General features: G+C 41.1%; 1 protein-coding gene across 3 annotated transcripts in view; it reads right to left on the reverse strand.

Annotated features, from left to right (window-relative positions):
- Positions 1-337: 337 nt before the first annotated feature.
- The window catches only part of THRAP3 (thyroid hormone receptor associated protein 3), a 55,693-nt gene continuing 32,477 nt past the window's right edge, over positions 338-23,553 (reverse strand). For 2 of the 3 annotated variants that reach the window (XM_056557147.1, XM_056557148.1), the window contains exons 4-12: positions 22,066-22,920; positions 18,919-19,539; positions 18,154-18,326; positions 15,480-15,591; positions 15,267-15,351; positions 10,900-11,078; positions 6,556-6,748; positions 1,654-1,797; positions 338-1,092 (exon numbers count right to left, since the gene is read on the reverse strand). In XM_056557147.1, coding sequence (XP_056413122.1) covers positions 877-1,092; positions 1,654-1,797; positions 6,556-6,748; positions 10,900-11,078; positions 15,267-15,351; positions 15,480-15,591; positions 18,154-18,326; positions 18,919-19,539; positions 22,066-22,920 — 2,578 coding nt within the window. In that variant the 3' untranslated portion in view covers positions 338-876. Of the gene's footprint in view, positions 1,182-1,653; positions 1,798-6,555; positions 6,749-10,899; positions 11,079-15,266; positions 15,352-15,479; positions 15,592-18,153; positions 18,327-18,918; positions 19,540-22,065; positions 22,921-23,553 lie in introns of all 3 variants that reach the window. The other variant, XM_056557149.1, reaches the window with a different exon arrangement.

Here is a 23,553-nt window from a genome sequence, read left to right on the forward strand (position 1 = left end):
ACGAGAGAGATCGCAGCAAAACAGGCGGAAGTGCGCCTGGCCAGGCTGCAGATGATGTTGCGCCTGCCAGGCCACTCCCCCTTCCTCCCTCACACACAGCATAAGAAACGAGCAGCCTTAGTAAGGGAGAAAAATGTATTTATAATAATTTTAGTAGATATAAAGGCAGGTATAGCGTGAGTCAGTGTCAGATGGGGGGGGTTGTTAGGGAAAGTTTAGTGGATGATAGGTACTCTAAACAAAACCTGATTTAAACTATGTCACTTTCCAACAATAGATTCCCTTTAAGCAGGAATGCACTGAAGAAAAAGACACTAAATAAAAAAACTAGTAAATAAAATCAAACATATACTCAATTTGTGTACCCATTTACCATTTATTCAGCATGCCTTTTTCCTAAGAAAAAAAAAGGCTTTGAAAGTTTTTCTAAAAATAATACCGCAGCTCTAGTAACTGATATTACTAAGTAATCTTAAAACAGGTACAGATATAAAAAAAAAAAAAATCAGATAAAACAATTCTGGAAAAGAAAATCAAAGTGTAACAAAGAAAACAGATCTGCTTTAGGGATGGATTATGGACTGAAGTTACAAAGTCAAAATTATTTTTGTCTGATCAGATCACACACACAAATATGGTGGATGAGAGCAGTATGTCATATTCACGAAGGTGGTAGCCACCGAACTTCTATATTTAATGAAAACATGTTTACACATGGGTTTATGGAAAAAAATTATTATAGAAGGTAAAATATAAAATCAAAGATCCTTTAATACAGAAAAATCTGTTTCAGCGGAAAAAGTGTCTTCATTTCAGGACAAACCATATCCAAGGAGGATTGGTAATCGTATCCCCACAAATAGGAACTTAATCAGTCTAATCCAGTGACAAGCTGCCTTTCTCATCCTTATTTTCTGCTCCACTCTCGTCTTCCTCTATTTCTCCCTCCTCCCCGCTGAACTTGTCGTGAGCCCACTTTGGGCTGGTGCCCGGTTTTCGAAACAAGAACCTCCCCCTTCCACGAGTGAAATTGGCGCGGCCTCTCCCGCGATTCACCCATTTTTCCTCGTTTTCCCCTTCCCGGTCGTCGTGCTGCAGAGAGATGAGAATGGATCAGGACGTGGTCTGGATATTGAAAGTCACTGTAATGAACGGACGCCTCCTTTAGTTTACCACCGCACCTGAAAATGAACATGTTGCTATAAAATGGTAACCATCCTTAAAATAGACTTTTCCTCCACATGATATTTGAGTAAAAAAAAAAATGCATAAAAACAACAACAAAAAATCTCTAGAACTTTATCCCTTGTGACTGGTAACTTATCACACTACAGTACTTTTATGCAACTATAAACAAAATAAAAAAAACCTTCATAAAAAAAGGTAGATACCATTTATAAGAACCCATCTGGTTTTAATTGAGAAAAATTCAGGGTTAAAAAAAAATAAATAAAAAATAAATAAAAAAAAAGTCCTGTTGGCAGTCATAAACTGACAGGTTGGTCAGTACACAGGGAATTAGGTGCAATTCTATATACATTTTGCTGCAATAACATAAAAAGGGACAATGTTGCTCCCTTCAAAACACTTACAAGCAAATATGAAACTACATCAAAGAAATATCCTAGAGGTACCAGAAGAAGCAATACATACCAAGTAATACTTTTTGCTTTTAGGAGTGTATTCTGGATCCCATTCTTCATCTCTGTTGCGTTTCTGGAAGTCATTGTTGTTGTTATTGTTATTTCCTGAAAAAGCACCCCTGTTCCATGGCCTTGTGCCTCTTGCTCTATATTGCTGTTGAGACACATTATAATTCAGGTCAAAAATTTGATTTAAAAAAAAAAAAAAAAAAAAGTTCATTTAATTTTACATAATGTAAGTAAAGATAATCTAATTCTCTCCGTATCCATACATTTACATCCGGAAATATGTAAAAATACAATCTTTAGTTCATGTTAGCAAAGTCCATTCAAATTACAGGAGTTAAAGTGGTACTCCGGTGGAAAACTTATTTTTTTTAAATCAACTGGAGCCAAAAAGTTAAAGGGGTTTGTGCGCTGCCCTGCCTTTCGGAGCTCCGCTCGCAGCGCCTGGAAGTTCATTACTCCGAACGCTGTGTGTGGGCTTCAGTGTTCGCGGCCGCCCCCTCAACGAAAGTCTATGGGAAGGGGGCGCGACCGCTTTCACGCCCCCTTCTCATAGACTTTGGTTGAGGGGGCGGGTGTGACATCACGAGGGGGCGGCCGCGAACAGAATCAGAAACAGAACGGAATCAGAAACAGAACGGAATCCCACACACAGCGTTCGGAGTAATGAACTTCCAGACGCTGCGAGCGGAGCTCCAAAAGGCAGGGCAGCGCACAACCCCTTTAAAAGATTTGTAAATGACTTCTATTTAAAAAATCTTAATCCTTCCAGTACTTAGCTGCTGTATGTTCCAGAGGAATTTGTATAGTTCTTTTCTGCCTGACCACAGTGCTCTCTGCTGCCACCTCTGTACTTGTCAGGAATTGTACAGAGCAGGAGAGGTTTGCTATGAGGAGTTGCTCCTACTCTGGACAGTTCCTGACACGAACAGAGATAGCAGCAAAGAGCACTGGGGTCAGGTAGAATAGGACTATACAACATCCTCTGGAGCATACAGCAGCCGATAAGTACTGGAAAGATTAAGATTTTTAAATAGAAGTCATTTATAAATATGTTTAACTTTTTGGCACCAGTTGATTTAAATAATAAAAAAAATACATTTTCCACCGGAGTACCCCTTTAAGTGAAGGGGGGGGAGGGGGGGGGAATCCTGCATGTCCCAATTTTTTTCTGCTCAACTTCTGTGAAACAACAAACCCGACAAATTCCATTTAAAGTCAACGGCACCAGTCTATGTACATTTTGTCCAACCCATTCAGGGTCCATTCAGCAGGTAGGTTTTGGCCAAAATAAATATTGCTCACTCATATGTCCTTTTTAAATTTTTTTATTTATTTATTTTTAAAACACACCAGTTTTCTAGTGAAAGCGTTTAGAAATTCTGCCCCTTTGTACTTTATATGCTCACCACTTCAGATTTTGGTCTGCTGTCAGTGTTTGACAACCTTATATTAAAGGAAGCAAACCCATAAAATACAGGTAGATAAAATGCTTTCCAGCCTAGACATTGCTACCATGATAGAGCTTTCCATTCACATAAAACCAGAAACCTTATTTATAGAGACCCACCCTTCTTTTCTTACTTTCAATCCCCTAGTTATCACACTCAATATTTTATAATTATTAATATGCAGAGAAGTATGCAAGATAAAAAGTTACAATGCGCCTATCTATGTACCGTTAACCTTATTACAAGTGACAGGTGAGGAAGCGTAAGGAATGCTCTCACCTGGTGCTGAGAGCATAACACCTGTTGCAGCTTGAAGGGGCCCAACTGGTGTGGGTAAGTGGAAATCCACGGTGTGCTGCCCGGATCCACCCGTCCGTCCGTCCGGTCTGAGAGTATGAGTGGTAGCAGTGAAAAAGGAATCCGATCCTGGCGCTCACCCGTGCGGCAGCTGAAGAAATTATGTCAGGAGCCGTAATGAGGTAAAAGATGCACTTTATTTTGGATAAAGCAATCGATTGGACCTGAGGAAGAGGGGAGCGTGTCCCCTCGCAACGCGCAGTCCCTGCTTTATCCAAAATTAAGTGCATCTTTTACCTTATTACGGCTCCTGACATAATTTCCTCAGCTGCTGCACAGGTGAGCGCCAGGATCGGATTCCTTTTTCACCGCTACCACTCAATTATTAATATAGCCCTCTTTATCTTTCTGAGAGCTATATGCCCTTTTCCCTACAGGTGATCCATATGGAGACTCTACCATAATGTATATTTCCTGACTTATTGCCTACGAAATTATCCCAATAATAGAGGTATCTGGTGATACACAAATGTGATTAGCATAGATATGATCTTGTTAGAGATCATAAATACTAACAATTGAAGAGGAAATATGAAAATGAGAATCCTATAGTTGCCTGTACTCTGTTATGTGTATGGTTATTGTCTTTATGAAAATGTTAAATGATAAAATCATAAATAAACCGTTCTATAAAAAAGAAGAAAAAAAAGAAAAAAAAAAGGATTGCTGGAAGCCATGTCCGAAGCTGCACTACTGAGATAAGTTAATATCATATTCTACTAGTTATGTGAATCCACTCATGAGCTCCTTGACAACACACTGCATGACAAAAACTAGAACAAGTTAAAGCTACATTATATTAACTACATTTTACTGTTACACCACATGCTCTTCTGGTAGGTCTTTAAAATACTTGTCACTAAGGCTTTTCAAGACTACTTATAAAAGTCCAATTTTGCAAACCAAAGACCTCTACTAAGACTATTTTTAAAAATACTTCTAATATTAACTTAATTAAATATAACACAAATGTGCACTTTAAGAGATTCACTTTCTTACCCTCCCAAACTATATTTTATATATACTTGAGAAGTGATCTGTAGCTTTTATCGGTACCATTTTGGTTTTGCCGTCACTTTTTGATGTCTTTTTTTAGATTTTTTTCTGGTACATTAAGTTAGACATATTATTCGCTATTGTTTAGTCCCTACAGGGAACTAATACATGCAATCTTTCATTTGCTTATACTGAACAATGCTGTTCCTCAGAACAGCATTGATCAGTGTTCTAGGCGCTCCATTACTACAGGCCACACACAGTGACCACAGGATGGATTATATTGAGCCAGATAAAAGACTACCGCCCGATCATCTCCCTGAGTTAACTGGTGTTTTTTCCCCCTCCCATCCAAAGAGTTAATGGCAGACATCAGCCCAAACAGCAATGTCCAAGGCCGATCGTGTATGAAGTACACTCAGCTTCTGAGCGCGCTTCATACACTGAAGCGGGGGTTCTCTGGTGCTTCGACATCTTATCCCCTATCCTTTGGATACGATGCCTGATCGCGGGAGTCCCACCACTTGGGACCCCCGGGATCTTGCACGTGGCACCCCGTTTGTAATCAGTCCCCGTAGCGTGTTTGCTCCGGGTCTGATTACCGACAACCACAAGGCCGGCAGCATGTGATGTCACGCTCCACCCCTCAATGCAAGCCTATGGGAGGGGGCGTGATTACAAACGGGGTGCCGCGTGCAAGATTCCGGGGGTCCCCATCGGCAGGACTCCCGCGATCAGGCATCTTATCCCCTATCCTTTGGTGCTTACACATCTTATCTCCTATCCAAAGAACCCCTTTAAAGAAGCACTCTAGGTATTTTTTTGCACATATAGTGCCGCATAGGCTATATTAGAGGACAATATAGATTCTGTGTATGCCTTGTGCTTACCTGTTTTAGCAGATGTGGCAGGCATGGGATGGACTATTTTGTTTGTAAATCCATCATAGAAATGGTTCTGTAATGTTTCCTACATTTCCCAAGACTCCTCTGGCTTTCGCATGTTCATCACTATATCTGGTTATTTAAAGGCTAAGTTCACACTGTGCTAGACTTTGCTAAAGGGAGCTTCACCAATTTAAAAAGGACAGAAGCTGACCGGGTGGGGTGGGGGGGTTTGGGGTCTTTCCCTGCTCAATCTTCAGACCCAATTCAAGTCAATAGGTTTCGTCACAACCCGGCAGAGTTTGTTTTGAAGAGGGTCCATTCGGCTTCCATGTTTAGGCTCCGATCTATTCTGGATCTGTTTGGCTCCAAAAGGATCCCAAATGAGAGAGCCCAAGCGGAGGTGAGAACGAGCCGAGTCAGGAGTTTGCGTTAACCTGGCTAAACTCCAGCACTAAGTGGATTGAGGTCAGTTCACACTGTGCAGTTTTGATAAGTTTATTTCATTCAAAGTGTGTTTTTTTTTTTTTTGAGAAATACTATGTGAAAGTGATATGACCTATAATCACAATGTTTATGAAGATTTGATGTCACAGCTTTTTTTTTTTTTGACAAATCCAATTTTAATTTGTGTTTTTGTTTCTTCCTCCTCTCCTTTTAATAAACCATAACTTTTTCCATAAACAGACCCATCTAAGTGCTTGTCTTTTGCACGACCAATTGTACTTTGTATTGACACGTTTCATTTTATCATGAGACAGCCTCAAGAGAGATGTATATCTACTATATATCTGAGTCCCATAGAGATAGCAGCAGCTGCAGCACACAGGAGCTGGAGGGGTGTGTGAGCTAGCAAGTGCTATTTAGTAGGCGATTGTCATCCTGCAGTTCACAGGAAGTCAGCTGACCCTGGATTTGACTTTCGACACATTAAGCCAATGTTATACTGGTGATTGACCAAATTAAAAAACACAGATGCAGCTGTACTGGAATAAAACAAATAACACTGCATGACTAGTTGTGAGTTTGCATGATATGGACAAGACACTAAAAACAACCCCCCCAATGGGGTAAGATGGAGAGGTCTGTCTTCTGAATTTGTTTAGGTGGTGCTATCATCTTGTCCAGTACTCACTGCACTTGTTTAAAGACAAATTTTATTTTTATTTACACATCCATTACAACAGCTTTGCTACTCGGAAGACAGGAATAGCTTACAAAGTTTCCCCGAGCTCTTCCTCGATCACTCGTTCCTTGATAATCCTTGTTTCCTAAACGTGTCTTTTCAAAATTTTCATCTTTGTCTTCATTTTCAGGAGGGAATTCATCTGTTGCTGCTGCCCGCATAGAATGAGAGGAATGTGAAGAAGAGGAGGAGGAGCGGGATCGCTCACGCACTTTCCTGTGTTTCCTTTAGATCAGGGGAGAAAGATAAAAGATAACATTTTCATACACTTAACCATTATATCTTTATTTCTTCTAAATGTTGCACTATTGCTACAGTGATAATTTTGCTTTAACCCCTTAAGGATGCAGGGTCTTTCCGTTTTTGCACTTGTTTTTCCTCATCACCTTCTAAAAATCATAACTTAATTTTGCACCTACAGACCCATATGAGGGCTTATTTTTTTTCGCCACCAGTTGTACTTTATAATGATATCATTCACCACACGGTAAAATCAGAAAATTTGTGAGGCAAAAATTGGGGAAAAAAAAGGGGGTTTCAATTCTGCGCAGTGCACTTTTCGGTAAAAATTACACCATGACCCTCATTTACAAAGCTAAAACCCACTGGTTTTTGTTGGGTTTTTCAAAGTTATTTTGGTGCACAGTGTCTGAGACACTGTGCGACAGGAAAATCCAACTAACCCAACATTGCATTGTGAAAAGCCGAAAAAGGGACGCGGTCTGTCGCAAAGAGGGCATGGCTTGTCCAAAAAGGGTGTGGTTTAACAAAACGACCTATTTACTATTTAATTTATAGAAAATTCTGTGAATAAATGGCTGGAAATTTCAACCTAGATATATCATAGCCCCATATCTTTATTCTGTAGGTCCATACGGTTACAAAGATACCTAATTTATCTAGGTTAAATTTTATTTTACTACTTAAAAAAAAAAATTATAACTACATGTGCCAAAATTTGTATGCGTAAAATTGTCATCTCCTGACCCTATAACTTTTTTTATTTTTCCACATATGGGGCGGTATGAGGGCTCATTCTTTGCGCCGTGATCTGAAGTTTTTATCGGTACCATTTTTGTTTTGACCGGACTTTGATAACTTTTTGACCAAAAAAATGCAGTTTTGGACGTTGGATTTTTTTCTACATGTATGCCATTGAACAACGGTTTAATTAACATTTTTATAGTTTGGATAACACGTTAAATTTTTTATTTAATATATATATATATATATTTTTTTTAATGGGAAAAGGGGGGGTGGTTCAAATTTATTACTGAAGGGGTTAAATCACATTAACCCTCCCGCTGCCCTCTCAGCTGTTCGAGACACCGCGATCCCGAACAGCCCACTGAGCTAACCGGCAACAGTATTCTCCCGTTTTAGACGCCGCAATCAACTTTTATGGCGGTGTCTAAAAGGGTTAATACCAGACAGCCCCCATCGGCGATGTCCGGTATTAGCCACGTGTCCTGGTTGCTGATAGCAACCGGGACCTGCCGGGTATGAAGCACGCTCAGCCCCTGAGGGCGCTTCATAGCTAGAGAACTGGCACAGGACGTAAATATACACCTTGCATCGTTAAGGGGTTAAATACCACATCATATATATGTATATAAATAAATACACACACAGACCCTTTTTTTTTTTCAAATCAGCTGGTGCCAGAAAATTATACAGTGGCCCCTCAAGTTATAATATAAATTGGTTACCATGGTATGTTGAAACCATTGTATTTAAAGATCACATCTCTATGGAAACTTAATAAATGGTTCTGAAGCTCCAAAATGTCATCCAAAAATAGGAAAATAAGTAGATAACTAATCCATATAAATCAAGTCCTTACATACAACGGTAATAAAGAGCTGGTGGAAGCTGTAATCACTGTCTATGTAGAGGGCAGGAGATTTTTCAGGGTCCTATACAGTACATACAAAGTCCCAAAAAAGTAATATGGACCCTGATTGAACTGATGTCCAAAAGGAGCAGCTAACCCTGGAACAAGTAAAGAGTAGTACAGAACATTTAGTATCTCCCTGTACTGTGGGGGGCGCTACCAGACAGCCAGTCAGTGCAGGCACTTCACCAGTGAAATTCTCATTCTGATCAGTTCTTCCAGCTATTGACACGTTTCTGTCCATAGTATTTTATGTGGAGTACCGTATATACTCGAGTATAAGCCGAGTTTTTCAGCACGATTTTTCGTGCTGAAAACACCCCCCTCGGCTTATACTCGAGTGAACTCCCCCACCCGCAGTGGTCTTCAACCTGCGGACTTCCAGAGGTTTCAAAACTACAACTCCCAGCAAGCCAGGGCAGCCATCGGCTGTCCGGGCTTGCTGGGAGTTGTAGTTTTGAAACCTCCGGAGGTCCGCAGGTTGAAGACCACTGCGGCCTTCAACATCATCCAGCCCCCTCTCACCCCCTTTAGTTCTGAGTACTCACCTCCGCTCGGCGCTGGTCCGGTCCTGCAGGGCTGTCCGGTAAGGAGGTGGTCCGGTGAGGAGGTGGTCCGGGCTGCTATCTTCACCGGGGAGGCCTTTTCTAAGCGCTTCGGGCCCGGCCTCAGAATAGTCACGTTGCCTTGACAACGACGCAGATACGTCGTTGTCAAGGCAACGGCTCTATTCCGGGCCGGAAGCGCGGAGAAGAGGCGCCCCCGGTGAAGATAGCAGCCCGGACCACCTCCTCACCGGACCACCTCCTTACCGGACAGCCCTGCAGGACCGGACCAGCGCCGAGCGGAGGTGAGTACTCAGAACTAAAGGGGGTGAGAGGGGGCTGGATGATGTTGAAGGCCGCAGTGGTCTTCAACCTGCGGACCTCCGGAGGTTTCAAAACTACAACTCCCAGCAAGCCCGGACAGCCGATGGCTGCCCGGGCTTGCTGGGAGTTGTAGTTTTGAAACCTCTGGAGGTCCGCATGTTGAAGGCCGCAGTGGTCTTCAACCTGCGGACCTCCGGAGGTTTCAAAACTACAACTCCCAGCAAGCCCGGACAGCCGATGGCTGCCCGGGCTTGCTGGGAGTTGTAGTTTTGAAACCTCTGGAGGTCCGCAGGTTGAAGACCACTGAGGGCGAATGATGAGAAGAGGATGATGAAGGGGGGGGGGGTGGGGATGATGAAGGGGGGGGGTGTGGGATGATTACAAGGGGATGATGAAGGGGGGATGTGTGGGATGATAAGGGGATGTGTGGGATGATGACAAGGGGATGATGAAGGGGGGATGTGTGGGATGATGACAAGGGGATGATGAAGGGGGGATGTGTGGGATAAGGGGATGTGTGGGATGATGACAAGGGGATGATGAAGGGGGGGATGTGTGGGATAAGGGGATGTGTGGGATGATGACAAGGGGATGATGAAGGGGGGGATGTGTGGGATGATGACAAGGGGATGATGAAGGGGGGATGTGTGGGATGATAAGGGGATGTGTGGGATGATAAGGGGATGTGTGGGATGATGACAAGGGGATGATGAAGGGGGGATGTGTGGGATGATAAGGGGATGTGTGGGATGATGACAAGGGGATGATGAAGGGGGGATGTGTGGGATGATGAAAAGGGGATGATGAGGATGTTAATGACGGGTCTGGATGATGACAGGGGGGGATGAGGTATTTCCCACCCTAGGCTTATACTCGAGTCAATAACTTTTCCTGGGATTTTGGGTTGAAATTAGGGGTCTCGGCTTATACTCGGGTCGGCTTATACTCGAGTATATACGGTATGTTTTCAAGTTGCAATAATCCAGAGAAAGCCATTGTATGTTGAAAATATTGTAACCTGAGCCCATTGTAAGTCGAGGGACCACTGTATAAGGTGTCTTAACAGACAATTCATATCAAAGCAAAACCCCAAGCCATGAGATAGAAAGAGCTGCCTGTCAAGCCCAGAGACAGGATTGTGTGGCGTGATAGATCTGGAGAAGGGAATGGAAGATTGGAACAGCCAGGACTCTTTCTAGACCTGACTGCCCGAAAGTGGGGCATCCATGGAGTATACAACTGAGATCAGAAGATTAGCTGTTACAGTGAAAACCCAGCCCAGTCACTGCTGGACTCATGCTGTCTATCCCATGGGCACAACTTCTGGGAATTGTGGTACTCCAAGATTTAAAGTTACATTTATATGTCAAATGGCATAAAAAAAAAATGAATAAAAAAAAAAAAAAAAAAAAAAGGCAAATGCAAAGGGTACATTCACGAAAATAATCCACTGTTTCTCGCAGCTAAAATTCTGCTTGTGGATATTGTGCAGCGGAAAATCCGCTTGTATGTTGCTACCCATTAATGGAATTTCAGCTGTGGTAAACTAGCAGCAGATTATTTACATGTGAACGTAGCCTAAAACAGGAACCTAAGAAACATTCAATACATACTTGTGTTTCTTGGACGACTTTCTGGGCTTCTCTTGTTTCTCAGGTGACCTCTCTCTGGAACGGCTTGAATCTCTGGAATCCCCAGAGTCACGGGAATGGTCACGCTTGTCCTTATGTTTTTTGCGGCGTTCAATGTCCTGCCGCAGATCTGAGGGTTCCTCTCTGTATTTTCCATCTCCCTATGGTAACAGAGGAAAAGGTTACACTAAACATTTGGCAAATTAAACTATAAATAGTTTTTTCTTTCACAGTTTTGTGGCATCAAGGATGGAAGGATGAATCAATTTTAAACCAATTATTAAATACTACACATTTGTTACATTTTCCTTTACTTCCTATTAGTTACTGAACAATACAGAGGGGTGGTACCTATATGCAAATAATTCATAAAATTATTTTATAAACACAATTTACATTCAAGAACTGCAGCCAGAAGACATTTTTGACAGTTATGCATTTTCCGAGACACACTGAAAGGTCTGAAAACACAAGACTATGACCGTTTGATACCTAAAAATACAGTACATTTAGTTTTCGTGTAGCTGTAGTATTTTTATTTCCCAAAAATTGAAGAGTGGCTCCTTAACCCCTAAAGGGTGTGCAAATACTGATTGAAGATAACTGCATTGGCAATTTTTACAACAAATGGTATTTATAGCCAGGTGGGTCAATATGCCCCTAGAGTTGAATCAGCTGAGGGAAAAACCTCCAAGAAAACATTTTATCTAGATAAAATATGTTTTCTTGGAGGGGGGAGGAGGTTACTTGCTTGATAATATATAATAATTTTACAGCAATGGGAGACAGAAGTAAATCTACTATCCATCTTTATCATGTTTTATGAAAACAGTCCAATACAAATATAATTGAAAAGATCTGTTACCAGGCTGAAGTTGGCCATACAAACACAATTAAACGCCTGTTTGTGTACTTCCTACTAGGACAACTGATGCATTGGGTTTTTTTTTTTTGTGGTAACCATAAGATATTACTAGACCAGGCAACCCATCTCAACTCAAACCATCAAAGTCTACCAATTACCATTTTGTATCCGTACTATATTCACTGACAACCCAGTCACAGTATGACCTGGAGAGGTACATCTAATTACAATATCAATTGACAGAAGGTGTATACAAGTAAAAAGAAGGCGTAACCTTTATGTTTGTGGGGTATTTTTTGCCAGACTACACAACAGAGCTAAGCAAAATCCACCTGCAGGACTAACAGGCCTATGTGATACCTCCCTTCCTGCATATAGAACTACTAGGACAGTGCATAGTCCTGCTGGGTATGTGAATACTCCTAAAACCTGGTGTTGTCTCTGAACCTGTAACAGTGTAATGGATATGCCACCAAAATATACAATATATGACAAACAGTTCTCTCACCAGATCCTGCAGTGATCAATATATTGAACATAGACGAGAGGCCCAGGATGTAACCGGTGTTTTTTTTTATTGTTAAATCTGCTGTATGTTCTAAACTAATAATTAACAAAGAACATATGATCTACACAGATGTGGCCAGCCTGAGGATGCTGTGGCTTATGGCTCTGGGCATCTGCTAAAATCGGTGTCTTTGACCAGCAGGATAATTACAGTATCTAACATAAGTAAGAACACACTATTTTTGTGAATATTTTATTATATCTGTTCATGTGACAACACTGAAGAAATAACCCACTGCTACAATGTAAAGTAGTGAGTACACAGCCTGTATAACAGAGTTTAATGTAGTGTCCCTTCAAAATAACTTAACACAGACATTAATGTCTAAACCTTGGCAACAAGTGAGTACACCCCTAAGTGGAAATGTTCAGATTGGTCCCAAAGTGTCAATATTTTATGTGCCAAAATAGTTTATATATTTTACCTGAGTTTTTATAATAACAAAAATATTATAATAATAATTAATATACCTACATATATCTACATATCTACATTTCCCCCCCCCCCCCACTTTTGGGTAAAATGGGAGGGAAATTAAAAATTTTTGGGGAAGGGGCTTATTCCCTTTTTGTGGGTAATCCGATGAGCCATCAGAGCCGCCCATTGCCGGAGATGCCATGATCAGTATTGATCAAGGCATAGTAAGGATTAATGGTGGGCATTAGCATGATCGGGCCACCGGGCATGAAGAAAGCTCAGCTCCTCATGGAGTTCAGAGATTCACAGGTTGCCACTGGAGTCCTCTTCTACTCCTCCATGATGACATCATGCAGCTGGTGCATGTTAGAGACCTTGCACTCCCTCACCTTCCATTTCAGGATGCCCCCGCAGATGCTTAATATAGTTTAGATATGGAGATATGCTTGGCCAGTCCATCACCTTTACCATCAGCTTCTTTAGAAAGGCAGTGGTAACACCTTGGAGGTGTGTTCGGTGTAATGCTCTGCCACAATATATGTATAATAAAATATTTACAAAACTGAACTCGCGTGAGATACTGTATGTCAATTGCAAGAAAATAACTTCTAAAGGGCTCTTTAAACAGGGTGATTTTTCGAAGAACATGCCAATAATTGTACCTCAGTTGAATGATCAAAAACTTGTTAGTCTGATTAACGGAACCACGTCGCCCTAAATTGTATTATTTGTCACACATATCCTCATGTAAATAGGGCAACAATCATGTAAAAAATTAATTTAGCGGTTGTTCATGCAGCCATGCCCTGACAATAATTGAGCCATGTGAAACGGTCCTTTAACGGATGCTGTTCTACAAGATCAGCAATTTGCCCATCTAAAAGGACCCCAAGTCATGATAGTTATCTGTGTTCATACATTTCTGGGTGGTCCCAGCTCCTGCCTGACAACTGGCCACAGGACAAGCCCAATTATCCTTAACTACAATAGAAATATATGGTTATTGTAAAGACTCCACATTACATAGTTACATAGTTAGTACGGTCGAAAAAAGACATATGTCCATCAAGTTCAACCAGGGAATTAAGGGGTAGGGGTGTGTCTCTCTATAGAGATTTTAAGCTCCAGATGACTTCCAAAATAGGTTGGGGTTTGGGGGGTGGTTCAGACTCTGTAGATGGCACACACTCCATTCATTTCTATAGGAGCACCGGAGATTCCCGAGTTCTGTACTCTTTGGATAGGAGTTACATTCGTTTTTGCTGGACAACCCCTTTAACTGGCTTGAATGATGGAAACCTCTCAGGCATACCAGACATTAAAGTCATTTATTATAATAATATTACAACTTAGAAGTCAAAGGCACAAAATAATTATTTTTAGCCTAAAGCCCTGTATACATTAAACATGGATTTTCTTATTGTAGACTTTTTTTTATTGTTTTGTTTACATGATTGTGGCAGCCACCTTGTCTGTGTTGTCACAGCAACACCATAAAAAAATTACTGACTTACATTGTAAACTGCTGGGGCAATGCTCTGCAAGTTGAGACCATCACCTAAAGTCAGTGGTGTGATCCTGTAAGTAATCTGCCTCGAGCTTTAATAACAGAGGTTCTACCTTCATTGTAATGTCCAATGACAATGAGTTGACTACAGAAAAGTCATCTTTAATCAACTGGAAATGGCTGCAAATTGTTAGGCTCAGTGGCCAAAGTCAAAATTGCAGGATTTCATACATAAATTTACACATGTATATTACATGTTTAATATACATTTAACCTAAGTGCTTGACTTAAACATGTAATGTTCGATGTCTTTCTATTTAGAATACTAAAACAGGATTTTTCCAGGATATGCCAGTCTTTGTTTTCTTCTCCGTTTACATCATCAGAAGGCAGACGTTAACATTGTGCACTTTCTATCCACATAGTAACATAACATTTTGGGTAATCTACCAAAGAAAGTACCTTTTTTGTCTATATGCTATGAAATCATATTTTTATGTCCTAATCAGATGTAATGCATGGTCACTGTCATGGCAACACAGTTCATTAAAAAAGTAACAGTCACCCGAATTCTACCAATAGGTAGGTGGAAATGCCACCATTCAGGGCATGCAACCAGCTGTTATTAATAAAATGTGTCTGGTATACAATAGAGTGAAATACTTACAAGCAGAACCCAAAAATACATTAGGGTAATTTGCTCATCATTGGAGATTTTGGTTCCAAAATTCCTCTGTCTTTCAAGTTCAACCACAATAGACCTTGGAGTGATTTCATTTTTACCATATCCTAAACCACTTCACAAAGGTTGTTGATATATAGATTTTGATTTATTAAACATTTAACACTTTGCAGTTCATTTTTTAGACATATTTCACATCCTTAAAAGAAAAACACAAACTTAAGTAGAGAGCAAGGCAGAGGCAAAATACCTAGTAGATTGCAGGCTTTTTATTTTTGGTGAAAGTCATAAAAACAGAGACAGGCTTTACCTTGTGGCTCCCTTCTTTCGATTGTTTGCCTTCCTCATGCAAAATCCCATGTTTTCTAAAAGCACTAGGAGAAATGTCAATTCTCCTGTACAAAATGTAAAAAAAAAAAAAAAAAAAAATTGGTAAGAGATAGATGCTGAACTTGACAATCTCTTGAAAGCAGAGCATCATTGCAAGTGGTGTAAAATGGGAAAGCCATCTGATCGGTGGTACCTGTGAATTTCTGGGCTCTTGCGGGTTTTTGATGGCTCCTGTTCTTTTGTCCTCTTTAAATAAGAGGAGAAACGTTCACTCAGTGTCATTGTTGAGGGACCAAAATGGTGCTCTGTTGAATAATAGTAAAAACAAAGGCAAATCAATCATTTTCCATGAAACATCTGATGAGGTATAATTACGTTTTTTTGGGGGGCATGTCGCATTTAGGGAGCCCCTATGGTGCCAGAACAGCCAAAAAAAAAAAAATTTAAAAATACCCACAAGGCATACTATTTTGGAATCTACACCCCACAAGGAACGTAACAAGGGTACAGTGAGCCTTAACATCCCACAGGTGTTTGATGACTCTTCGGATGTGTAAATGAAAATTATTAATTTTACAAAGGGTAATAGGAGAAAATGCCCCCCAAATTTGTAACCCCATTTCTTCCGAGTATGGAAATACCCCATGTGTGAACACTAAGTGCTCTGCTGGTGCACTACAATGCTCAGAAAAGAAGGAGCCACATTTGGCTTTTGGAGAGAAAATTTGGCTGGAAATGAAGGCCACGTGCGTTTACAAAGCCCCCATGGTGCCAGAACAATGCCCCCCCCCCCCCCACCCACACACACGTGACCACATTTTGGAAACTACACCCCTCACAGAATTTAATAAGGAGTGCAGTGAGAATTTACACCCCACTTGCATTTGACAGATCTTTGGAACAGTGGGCTGTGCAAATGAAAAATTACATTTTTCGTTTTCACGGACCACTGTTCCAAATATCTATCAGACACCTGTGGGGCGTAAATGCTCACTGCACCCCTTATTACATTATGTGAGGGGTGTAGCTTCCAAAATGTGGTCACGTGTGTGTGCGTGCGTGCGTGCGTGTGTGGGGGGTACATTGTTCTGGCACCATGGGGGCTTTGTAAACGCACATGGCCTTAATTTCCAGCCAAATTTTCTCTCCAAAAGCCCAATGGCGCGCCTCCTCTTCTGAGCATTGTAGTTCGCCCACAGAGCACTTTACATCCACATATGGAGTATTTTCTTAAAGCGGCGGTACAAATTTTGGGGGCTTTTTTCCTATTTCCCCTTGTGAAAATGAAAAATTTAGGGCAACACCAGCATTTTAGTGAAAATTTTTTCTCTTCTCTTCATTTTCCCATCCAACTTTAATGAAAATTTGTCAAACACCTGTGGGGTGTTAAGGCTCACTATACCCCTTGTTTCTTTTAGACAGCAGCCCCCCCCCCCCCCCCCCCGCTTAGACATTAGTAGCAGCCCCCTCCTTGCAGGCAGCTCACCTCCTCGGGTCGGGTGCTGCCGCTCTGCTGCCCCGTTCTCCCATCCTCCGGTCCGCATCGTGTCGTCCTGTGGAGTAGCATGTGACATATACGTCACTCTGCTTCCTTCGTAGCGTTACGCTGGGCGCAGGGGAGGAGGCAGAGTGACGCGTGTGTAACATGCTCCTCCATAGGACGACACGATGCAGACGGGAGGATGGAAGAACGGGGCAGCAGAGCGGCACCAGGTATCGGGCATGGTATCGGGGACATTAAACGAGACCCCGATACCATGCAAATGGCTAGTATCGGTCCCGATACGATACCAGTATCGGGACATCCCTAGTGCGCACGCAGAGCATTTTACGTCCACATATGGGATATTTCCGTACTCCGGAGAAATTGCATTACAAATTTTGGGGGTCTTTTCTTTTTACCTCTTGTGAAAATGAAAAGTATGGGGCAACACCAGCATGTTCTTGTAAAAAAAAATAGACTACCCCCGATCCCACTTATTTTCCAGGTCACCGGAGACCCGGAATCGCCGCAGATTTTCGGCTATCACAGACATTTTGGGGGGGGGGGGTTTGGGGGAACCGCCCCACGTCCAGCAACCGTGGATCCTTTTTGAACTACTGATACTGGATTAGATATTTAAAGAAGCTGTCTATGATTAGAACAACATGTCCGCCTTCTTCCAATAACCGTACCCCACCTGCCCATGAATTGTTTCTAGTATTGCAGTCCAACTTCTCATAAATAAACAGAACTAAGCTGCAACATCACACACAAAAAAAGCAGACACATTTTTCTAATCCTAGTTAATTTCTTGACACTAAATTAGACTAATCTCTTAAATAAAATTGAGCACATCAGGTGAATCCCATCAAAAAGGTGGTGGTTTATTCTACAATGTAAAGACACTGTTGGATCTGTTAACCAGTGTCACATACATGCGTGCATCCTCCACCTAGATTGTGTTAGGAGTCAGGATTTTTTTTCCCACCTAGAGAGCTGTGCAAGGGCTCATTCTTGCGCAGTGAGCTGTAGTTTTTACAAGTACAACTTTTGCCTGGTATTGACGTTTTGATAATTTTTTAGCACATTTTTTTGGCATGTAATGTGACAAAAAAAAAGTGTAATTTTGGCAAACACGCCAAAACTGCTCAAATGCCATAAAGTCGAGATCTCAGCCCATTGCAACTAGCAGGCGGTAGCTTCCAATATGATGCCATGCTCCCTCTCCCCACAAAAGAAAAAATTTACATCATGGGGTCAGGAAGAGGGCTCAAAAAACCTAGAGATAAGGATGAAATTCTAGGTCGCCATGGTGCAGGGAAATTGTCAAGCACTGCACTAAAGTACTTTATTTTACACAATATAACTCTTCCAGTTAATTTACCTTTAACATGATGCACAATGGTCACAATGTGTTGGGCAAACAGCTCAGAGGGGCTGCGTTGAGGTTGTGCAGATTGGATGTGTTGGAAAATCGACTTGAACTCCTGATCCTTCTTGTTGCTGTGAACAAGGTCACGAGATAGTTTCCGCTCATGAGCCATAACTCCACTTGGACTGTAATTGTGAAAGGGGAAATTAAAGTATGAGTTTATTTTTACAAAGAACAGTAAATTATTTCTAGTAATGAAAATGCATATTTGTGTTGCATTCCATTCCTTGATATTATTTCTGTTAACTATATAAAACATCATGGGGGAGATTTATCAAAACCTGTGCAAAGGAAAGGTTGACCTGTTGCCCACAGCAACCAATCAGCTCACTTCTTTAAAATTTTTTTAAAAGGCCTCTGAACAATAGAAAAACAATCTAATTGGTTGCTAGGGGCAACTGCACCACTTTTCCTCTACACAAGTTTTGATAAATCTCCCCAATATCTTTATTATGTAACTCCTGAAGCTCAGACTGGCAGAACAGAAAGTTTCTCTTTTGTCCGTTATCTATGAAAGCCATGCACAGTAATTACAGTACAATATATGAGACTATAACAGTCAGAAATACCCATTTAAGGAAGGACATTTATCTGCAAAAAAAAAAATGCTTGCCTTGTTGCCCATGGCAACCAGTCAGAGCTCCACTTTCGGGAAACAAACACACACCAAGTCCAGTTTCCCATTTTGACAAATAAGAACATTTATGAAAAACTCACCGTGCAAGATCCTCATCGAACGAATCCAAACGGACGCTAGGACCCATTTCTCTGCTAACCGAGAAATTTGATTTGGCGAAAGACATCTCTTCCTTGGATAGCTTCTCTCTGCTCTCTGAGGATTTCCGAGGTGGAGGAGATTCACTCCTTTCCTTTGATGCTTTAAAACTTGTAACCCTAAAATTTTTTCCAGGTAGAAACCCTTTATGGGCGGATTTCGAGGCCTTCTCCTCTTTCTTGGATTTTTCTGCATAAAGTTCATCCTCCATATCCTCAGACTTTTTGCGTTTATCCTTAGTGCTTGGAATGAAAGACAATTCTTCCCATTTGGCTGGATCATATGGATCTTGACTCTTGGAATCACTATCTGAGTCTTTTCTTGCGCGACCCTTTTTCTCTTGTTCCGCGTCCTCATATCGCAATTCTGCTAATTTCAATTTCTCCATCTCCTCTCGCATTTTATAGCGCTTTGGGGATATACTCTTTCTATAAGCCCTCTCCAGCTCGCTCATAGCAAAATCTGTAGGGCTGCTACGATCCTTCATTTTCTCCAGCTTTTCCTTTTCCTTTCCATTTTCTTTCTCCAGCTCCAAGGCCTTGTTTTTCTGCTCTTCCATGAACCTTTGGAATGGAAAGAAAAATTTATATATGGATACCTCCTTCCAACAAGCGTAAAAAACAGGGGTACTGTGCATAATGCAGGTAACATCAGTGGGAGTCCTTTAAGAACTTTAATACCAGAAATAAAAAACAGCCCCGTGTGACACATTCGGAGTGATATTATGGCCCACCAGGATGATACCAATCTGAACAAAAGCACATTACTGTAAAACACAAATGGTGGTACATTACAAAGCGCATGAAGTTAATGTCATGTGGAATAAAACTGGCTTGAAAGAAGTCACATATGAAGCAAGTTTCATGGCATAAATGAAAGCAGCAGCTCTACTCTACCAAAGTCAGATACATCTATACATGTATAGCCCAGTCCAATAGATTTCAGCAAGGTTTCAGATATTACTGAAGAATATAGCTCCCTTATGCTGCCAAAAGCTGAACAGCACTCTATAGTAGAACTGCTGCTTTATGGCTACATGAGAATGGAAATTCATGTGAACCCTATCTGAAGGCAATCAAAAATAGATACTTACCATAGCTCGTCCTAAACTTATCTCGGGACCTTAAGAGACATTATGCTGTTTATCCAAACTACTGCAGTCACTGTACCAACCTGAACTGAGCAGAGCGGCAGTTCTGAAAGTGCTTTTATATCTGATAAGTTTATTTGGTCAGCATTCTATGACCATGACATAATATAGTTCCTCTCCTTCAGATCGTTTCTCTTAAAAAGAACACATACTGGAATATAATGCCTCAACAGGCTAAAAAAATATTGCAACACTGATGAATGTTTCCTAGAGGATTTAAAAATTGCCTGCACACTGTAACAAAATAAAAACAAAGTATAGATATATAAAAACAAGTGTAAGAAATAGGAGAAACATGTATTAGTTTGGGTAAAACCTAGTTAAGGCTTCACTGTTCTATTGTGCTTATGAAAATGATGTTTTAATACAGTGACCTGATCAGGACCAGTTAATAAAACAGCATACCTTTTATAAAGATAACAAATGAATGTATGCAGCTACCAAAATGTTAGGCTACCCCTAGTACTGGAACATAAGCTCCATAAAAATATTCGTGGAAAACTTCTAAAAATAGTGCGACATGAGCATATAGTAATACAAGCCATCTATGTATGCTTGTTTACACAGATGGCATACAAAAAATTAAAATACAAAATTGAGGTACATCCAAAAATGATCATATACTAGCATATTAGACTTTAGAGCAGCAGCTGCAGATTTTTACTTATGTTCATTTTAAGGTAGTAGCTTAGAGATAAAAAATTACCTTTAAAAAAATAAATAAAAAAATCCCAGCAGTGCTGCCATATTAGAATGACCACTGAAATGGATAATCAGCTGTCACTTTCGCCATTACCGGTTAAAGGTACATATGTTAAAGGGTTTTCTGATTACAGAAACAAAAACTGCCAGGGATGGTGAGGGTTAAGAAAAAAAAACAAAAAAACAAAAACACCATTCAACTCCTCCTGTTGCTCCTCAGCACAAATTTCCCAATGACATCCCATCATAAACTCTGGCAGCAGCAGTCCCATGCAATCACTGGCATCAGTGATAAAGGTGTGTGACTACCGATGGTCAGTAACTTGTCACAGCATTCTTAGCAAAGCATATGGTGACAAACATTTTTTTTTTTATCAAATTCCTCTACCAACCTCTGCTTCCTGGCATATTATTTCTCGCAATGGAAAACCCTTTAAAAAAAAAAAAAAAAAAGGAAACCCACCACTAGTTTCATGCTGGCTGACCCATGGGTAGGGTAAAAGCCTGACAGGCTTCCCTATCACAGCTATCTATGATTTAGTCAGAACAGTTGAGAATTATTATAGTTGTATCTTTGGCCAGGAGCCATTGGGGCGGTCCCTGGCTCTAATTGACAGCTCTCTGCCTATAAACAAATAGGAAGAATCTGTAAACCAGGGTCAGAGACTGGCTTAAAGGGGTATTCCAGGCCAAAACACATATACATACATTATATATATATATATATATATATATATATATATATATATATATATATATATATCAGATTTGTTAATTACTTCTATTAAAAAATCTTAATCCTTCCAATAGTTATTAGCTTCTGAAGTTTTCTGTCTAACTGCTCAGTGATGATGTCTTGTCCCGGGAGCTGTGCATGATGGGAGAATATCCCCATAGGAACTGCACAGCTCCCGGGACGCGAGTCATCAGAGAGCAGTTAGACAGAAAACATTTTTAATAGAAGTAATTTACAAATCGGTTTAACTTTCCGGAGGCAGTTGAGATATAAAAAAAGGTTTTGCCTGGAATACCCCTTTAATGACTCAAACTCCAGTAATGGCCAAAGTTACAACTCTAGAACAGAACAGCTGCTTATAGGGAATCAGACAGCTGTAATAGGGAAGGCTGTCAGTGTTTCATGCTGCCTATAATTCAGGAAACACAAAACTAGTGACAGGTTCCCTTTATTGATTAGAATGGAGTGACATTTAAATCGCTAGGATACCACAAAACATACCTTTTATATCCCGTTCCCACTGGTGCAGTCATCTCTCCAGATCTGCCCTCTTCTTTTTGACTATTGCTGTATAGTGAACTCATTGAGGGCGGGCTCTTGTTCAAAGGACTCTTCCTTGGAGGACTCAAGCTATGCTCGAATGGGCTTTGACGAGAAGATGCTCTGAAGGAACTGCTACTCTGTAAAACAGTGGGTGAGGGAGGACTAGGCTTCTGCACTGGACTGGGCCTAGGAGAACAGCGTCTAACCACCACAGACTGTACAGAGCTTTTAACTGTTGGTGCACGTTCGGAAGGACTGTGTTGAGGCGCAGGGCTTTCATCATAAGCTTCCATATCCTCCCAGGCTTTACTGCCCTCTTTGCTACCAGCATCTGCTGCTCCAGATGTAGACTGTTCCTTTGAGTCATCATCGGTAGCCTGAGCTGAGGACCTTTTCTCCTTTGAACGACTCTTCTTATCCTTTTTTGATTTACGTTTAGTCTCCACTCTGCTGTGATTGGAGGAAGACCTAGAAGATGAGGACCTCCGGGAGCGATCAGATGATGACTTGTCTGAATTCCTAGAGTGGCTCCTGGACCTAGGAGACACGGATCGCCTCTTTGGAGAGCGTGAACGAGATCGGGCCCTGCGAGGACTATATGGTTGGCGGTTGTAATTCTGCCAATTGGGGCGGTAATTCACATATCCACCACGATTATGTTGACCCCGTGGATAAAAGCCTCTTCCACGCCCCCGAAAATAGTATGGTCTGCGATAACCTCTATTGTGACCACGAAAATCTCGATTTTGGTAAACTCTTGGGTGGTTCCTTTCTCTATACCCAGGTGAGTAAGACCTCGAGCGTGATCGAGAACTAGGGAGAGAAGAAAAGAGGGGGGGGAAAAAAATAAATTTTTTGTATTTAATGTGTTAAAAAAAAACAAAAAAAAACAACACAGGTTTATGTAGTGGATACACAAAATGGTGCAGGATAATACTATGAAGTTTTGTTTTTGAGTTTTAATAAAAAGGGCAGAATATTGCTCTATACAGGCACAGTTCCAGTTAAAAGAGCTTATCACATGGCTCGGAATTCGTGCAGGCAGGTCTGCACAAATGATCACTGGACCATCATTGTTGGCCACACTTGCCCTATAACTTTTACACAGGGAGATGTATAGTCAGCAAATGAGGATTTTTAAACATGTCAAAAACCAGTGATCAGCCAATAACTATAACCTTTGCCGTTTGTTGGCTTATTGCTAGGTCTATTAGGGTTCATTTACACACTGCAGTATTGCTGCAATTATGTGGAGCAGTTTTGAAACCAATACCAAGTGTGTCTCATAATGAATTAGATAATATAAAGAACATTTGCTACTTCTACTCTATTTGAATCCACTTCAACCCATAGATATAAACGGGAACTCCGGCCCTAAGACATCTTGGGGACAAGATGTCTGATTGCGTAGGTCCTGCTGCAGGGGACCCCCGCAATCTCTCATGC

The sequence above is a fragment of the Hyla sarda genome, chromosome 2, assembly GCF_029499605.1.
Source record: "Hyla sarda isolate aHylSar1 chromosome 2, aHylSar1.hap1, whole genome shotgun sequence".
Taxonomy (NCBI): Eukaryota; Metazoa; Chordata; class Amphibia; order Anura; family Hylidae; genus Hyla; species Hyla sarda.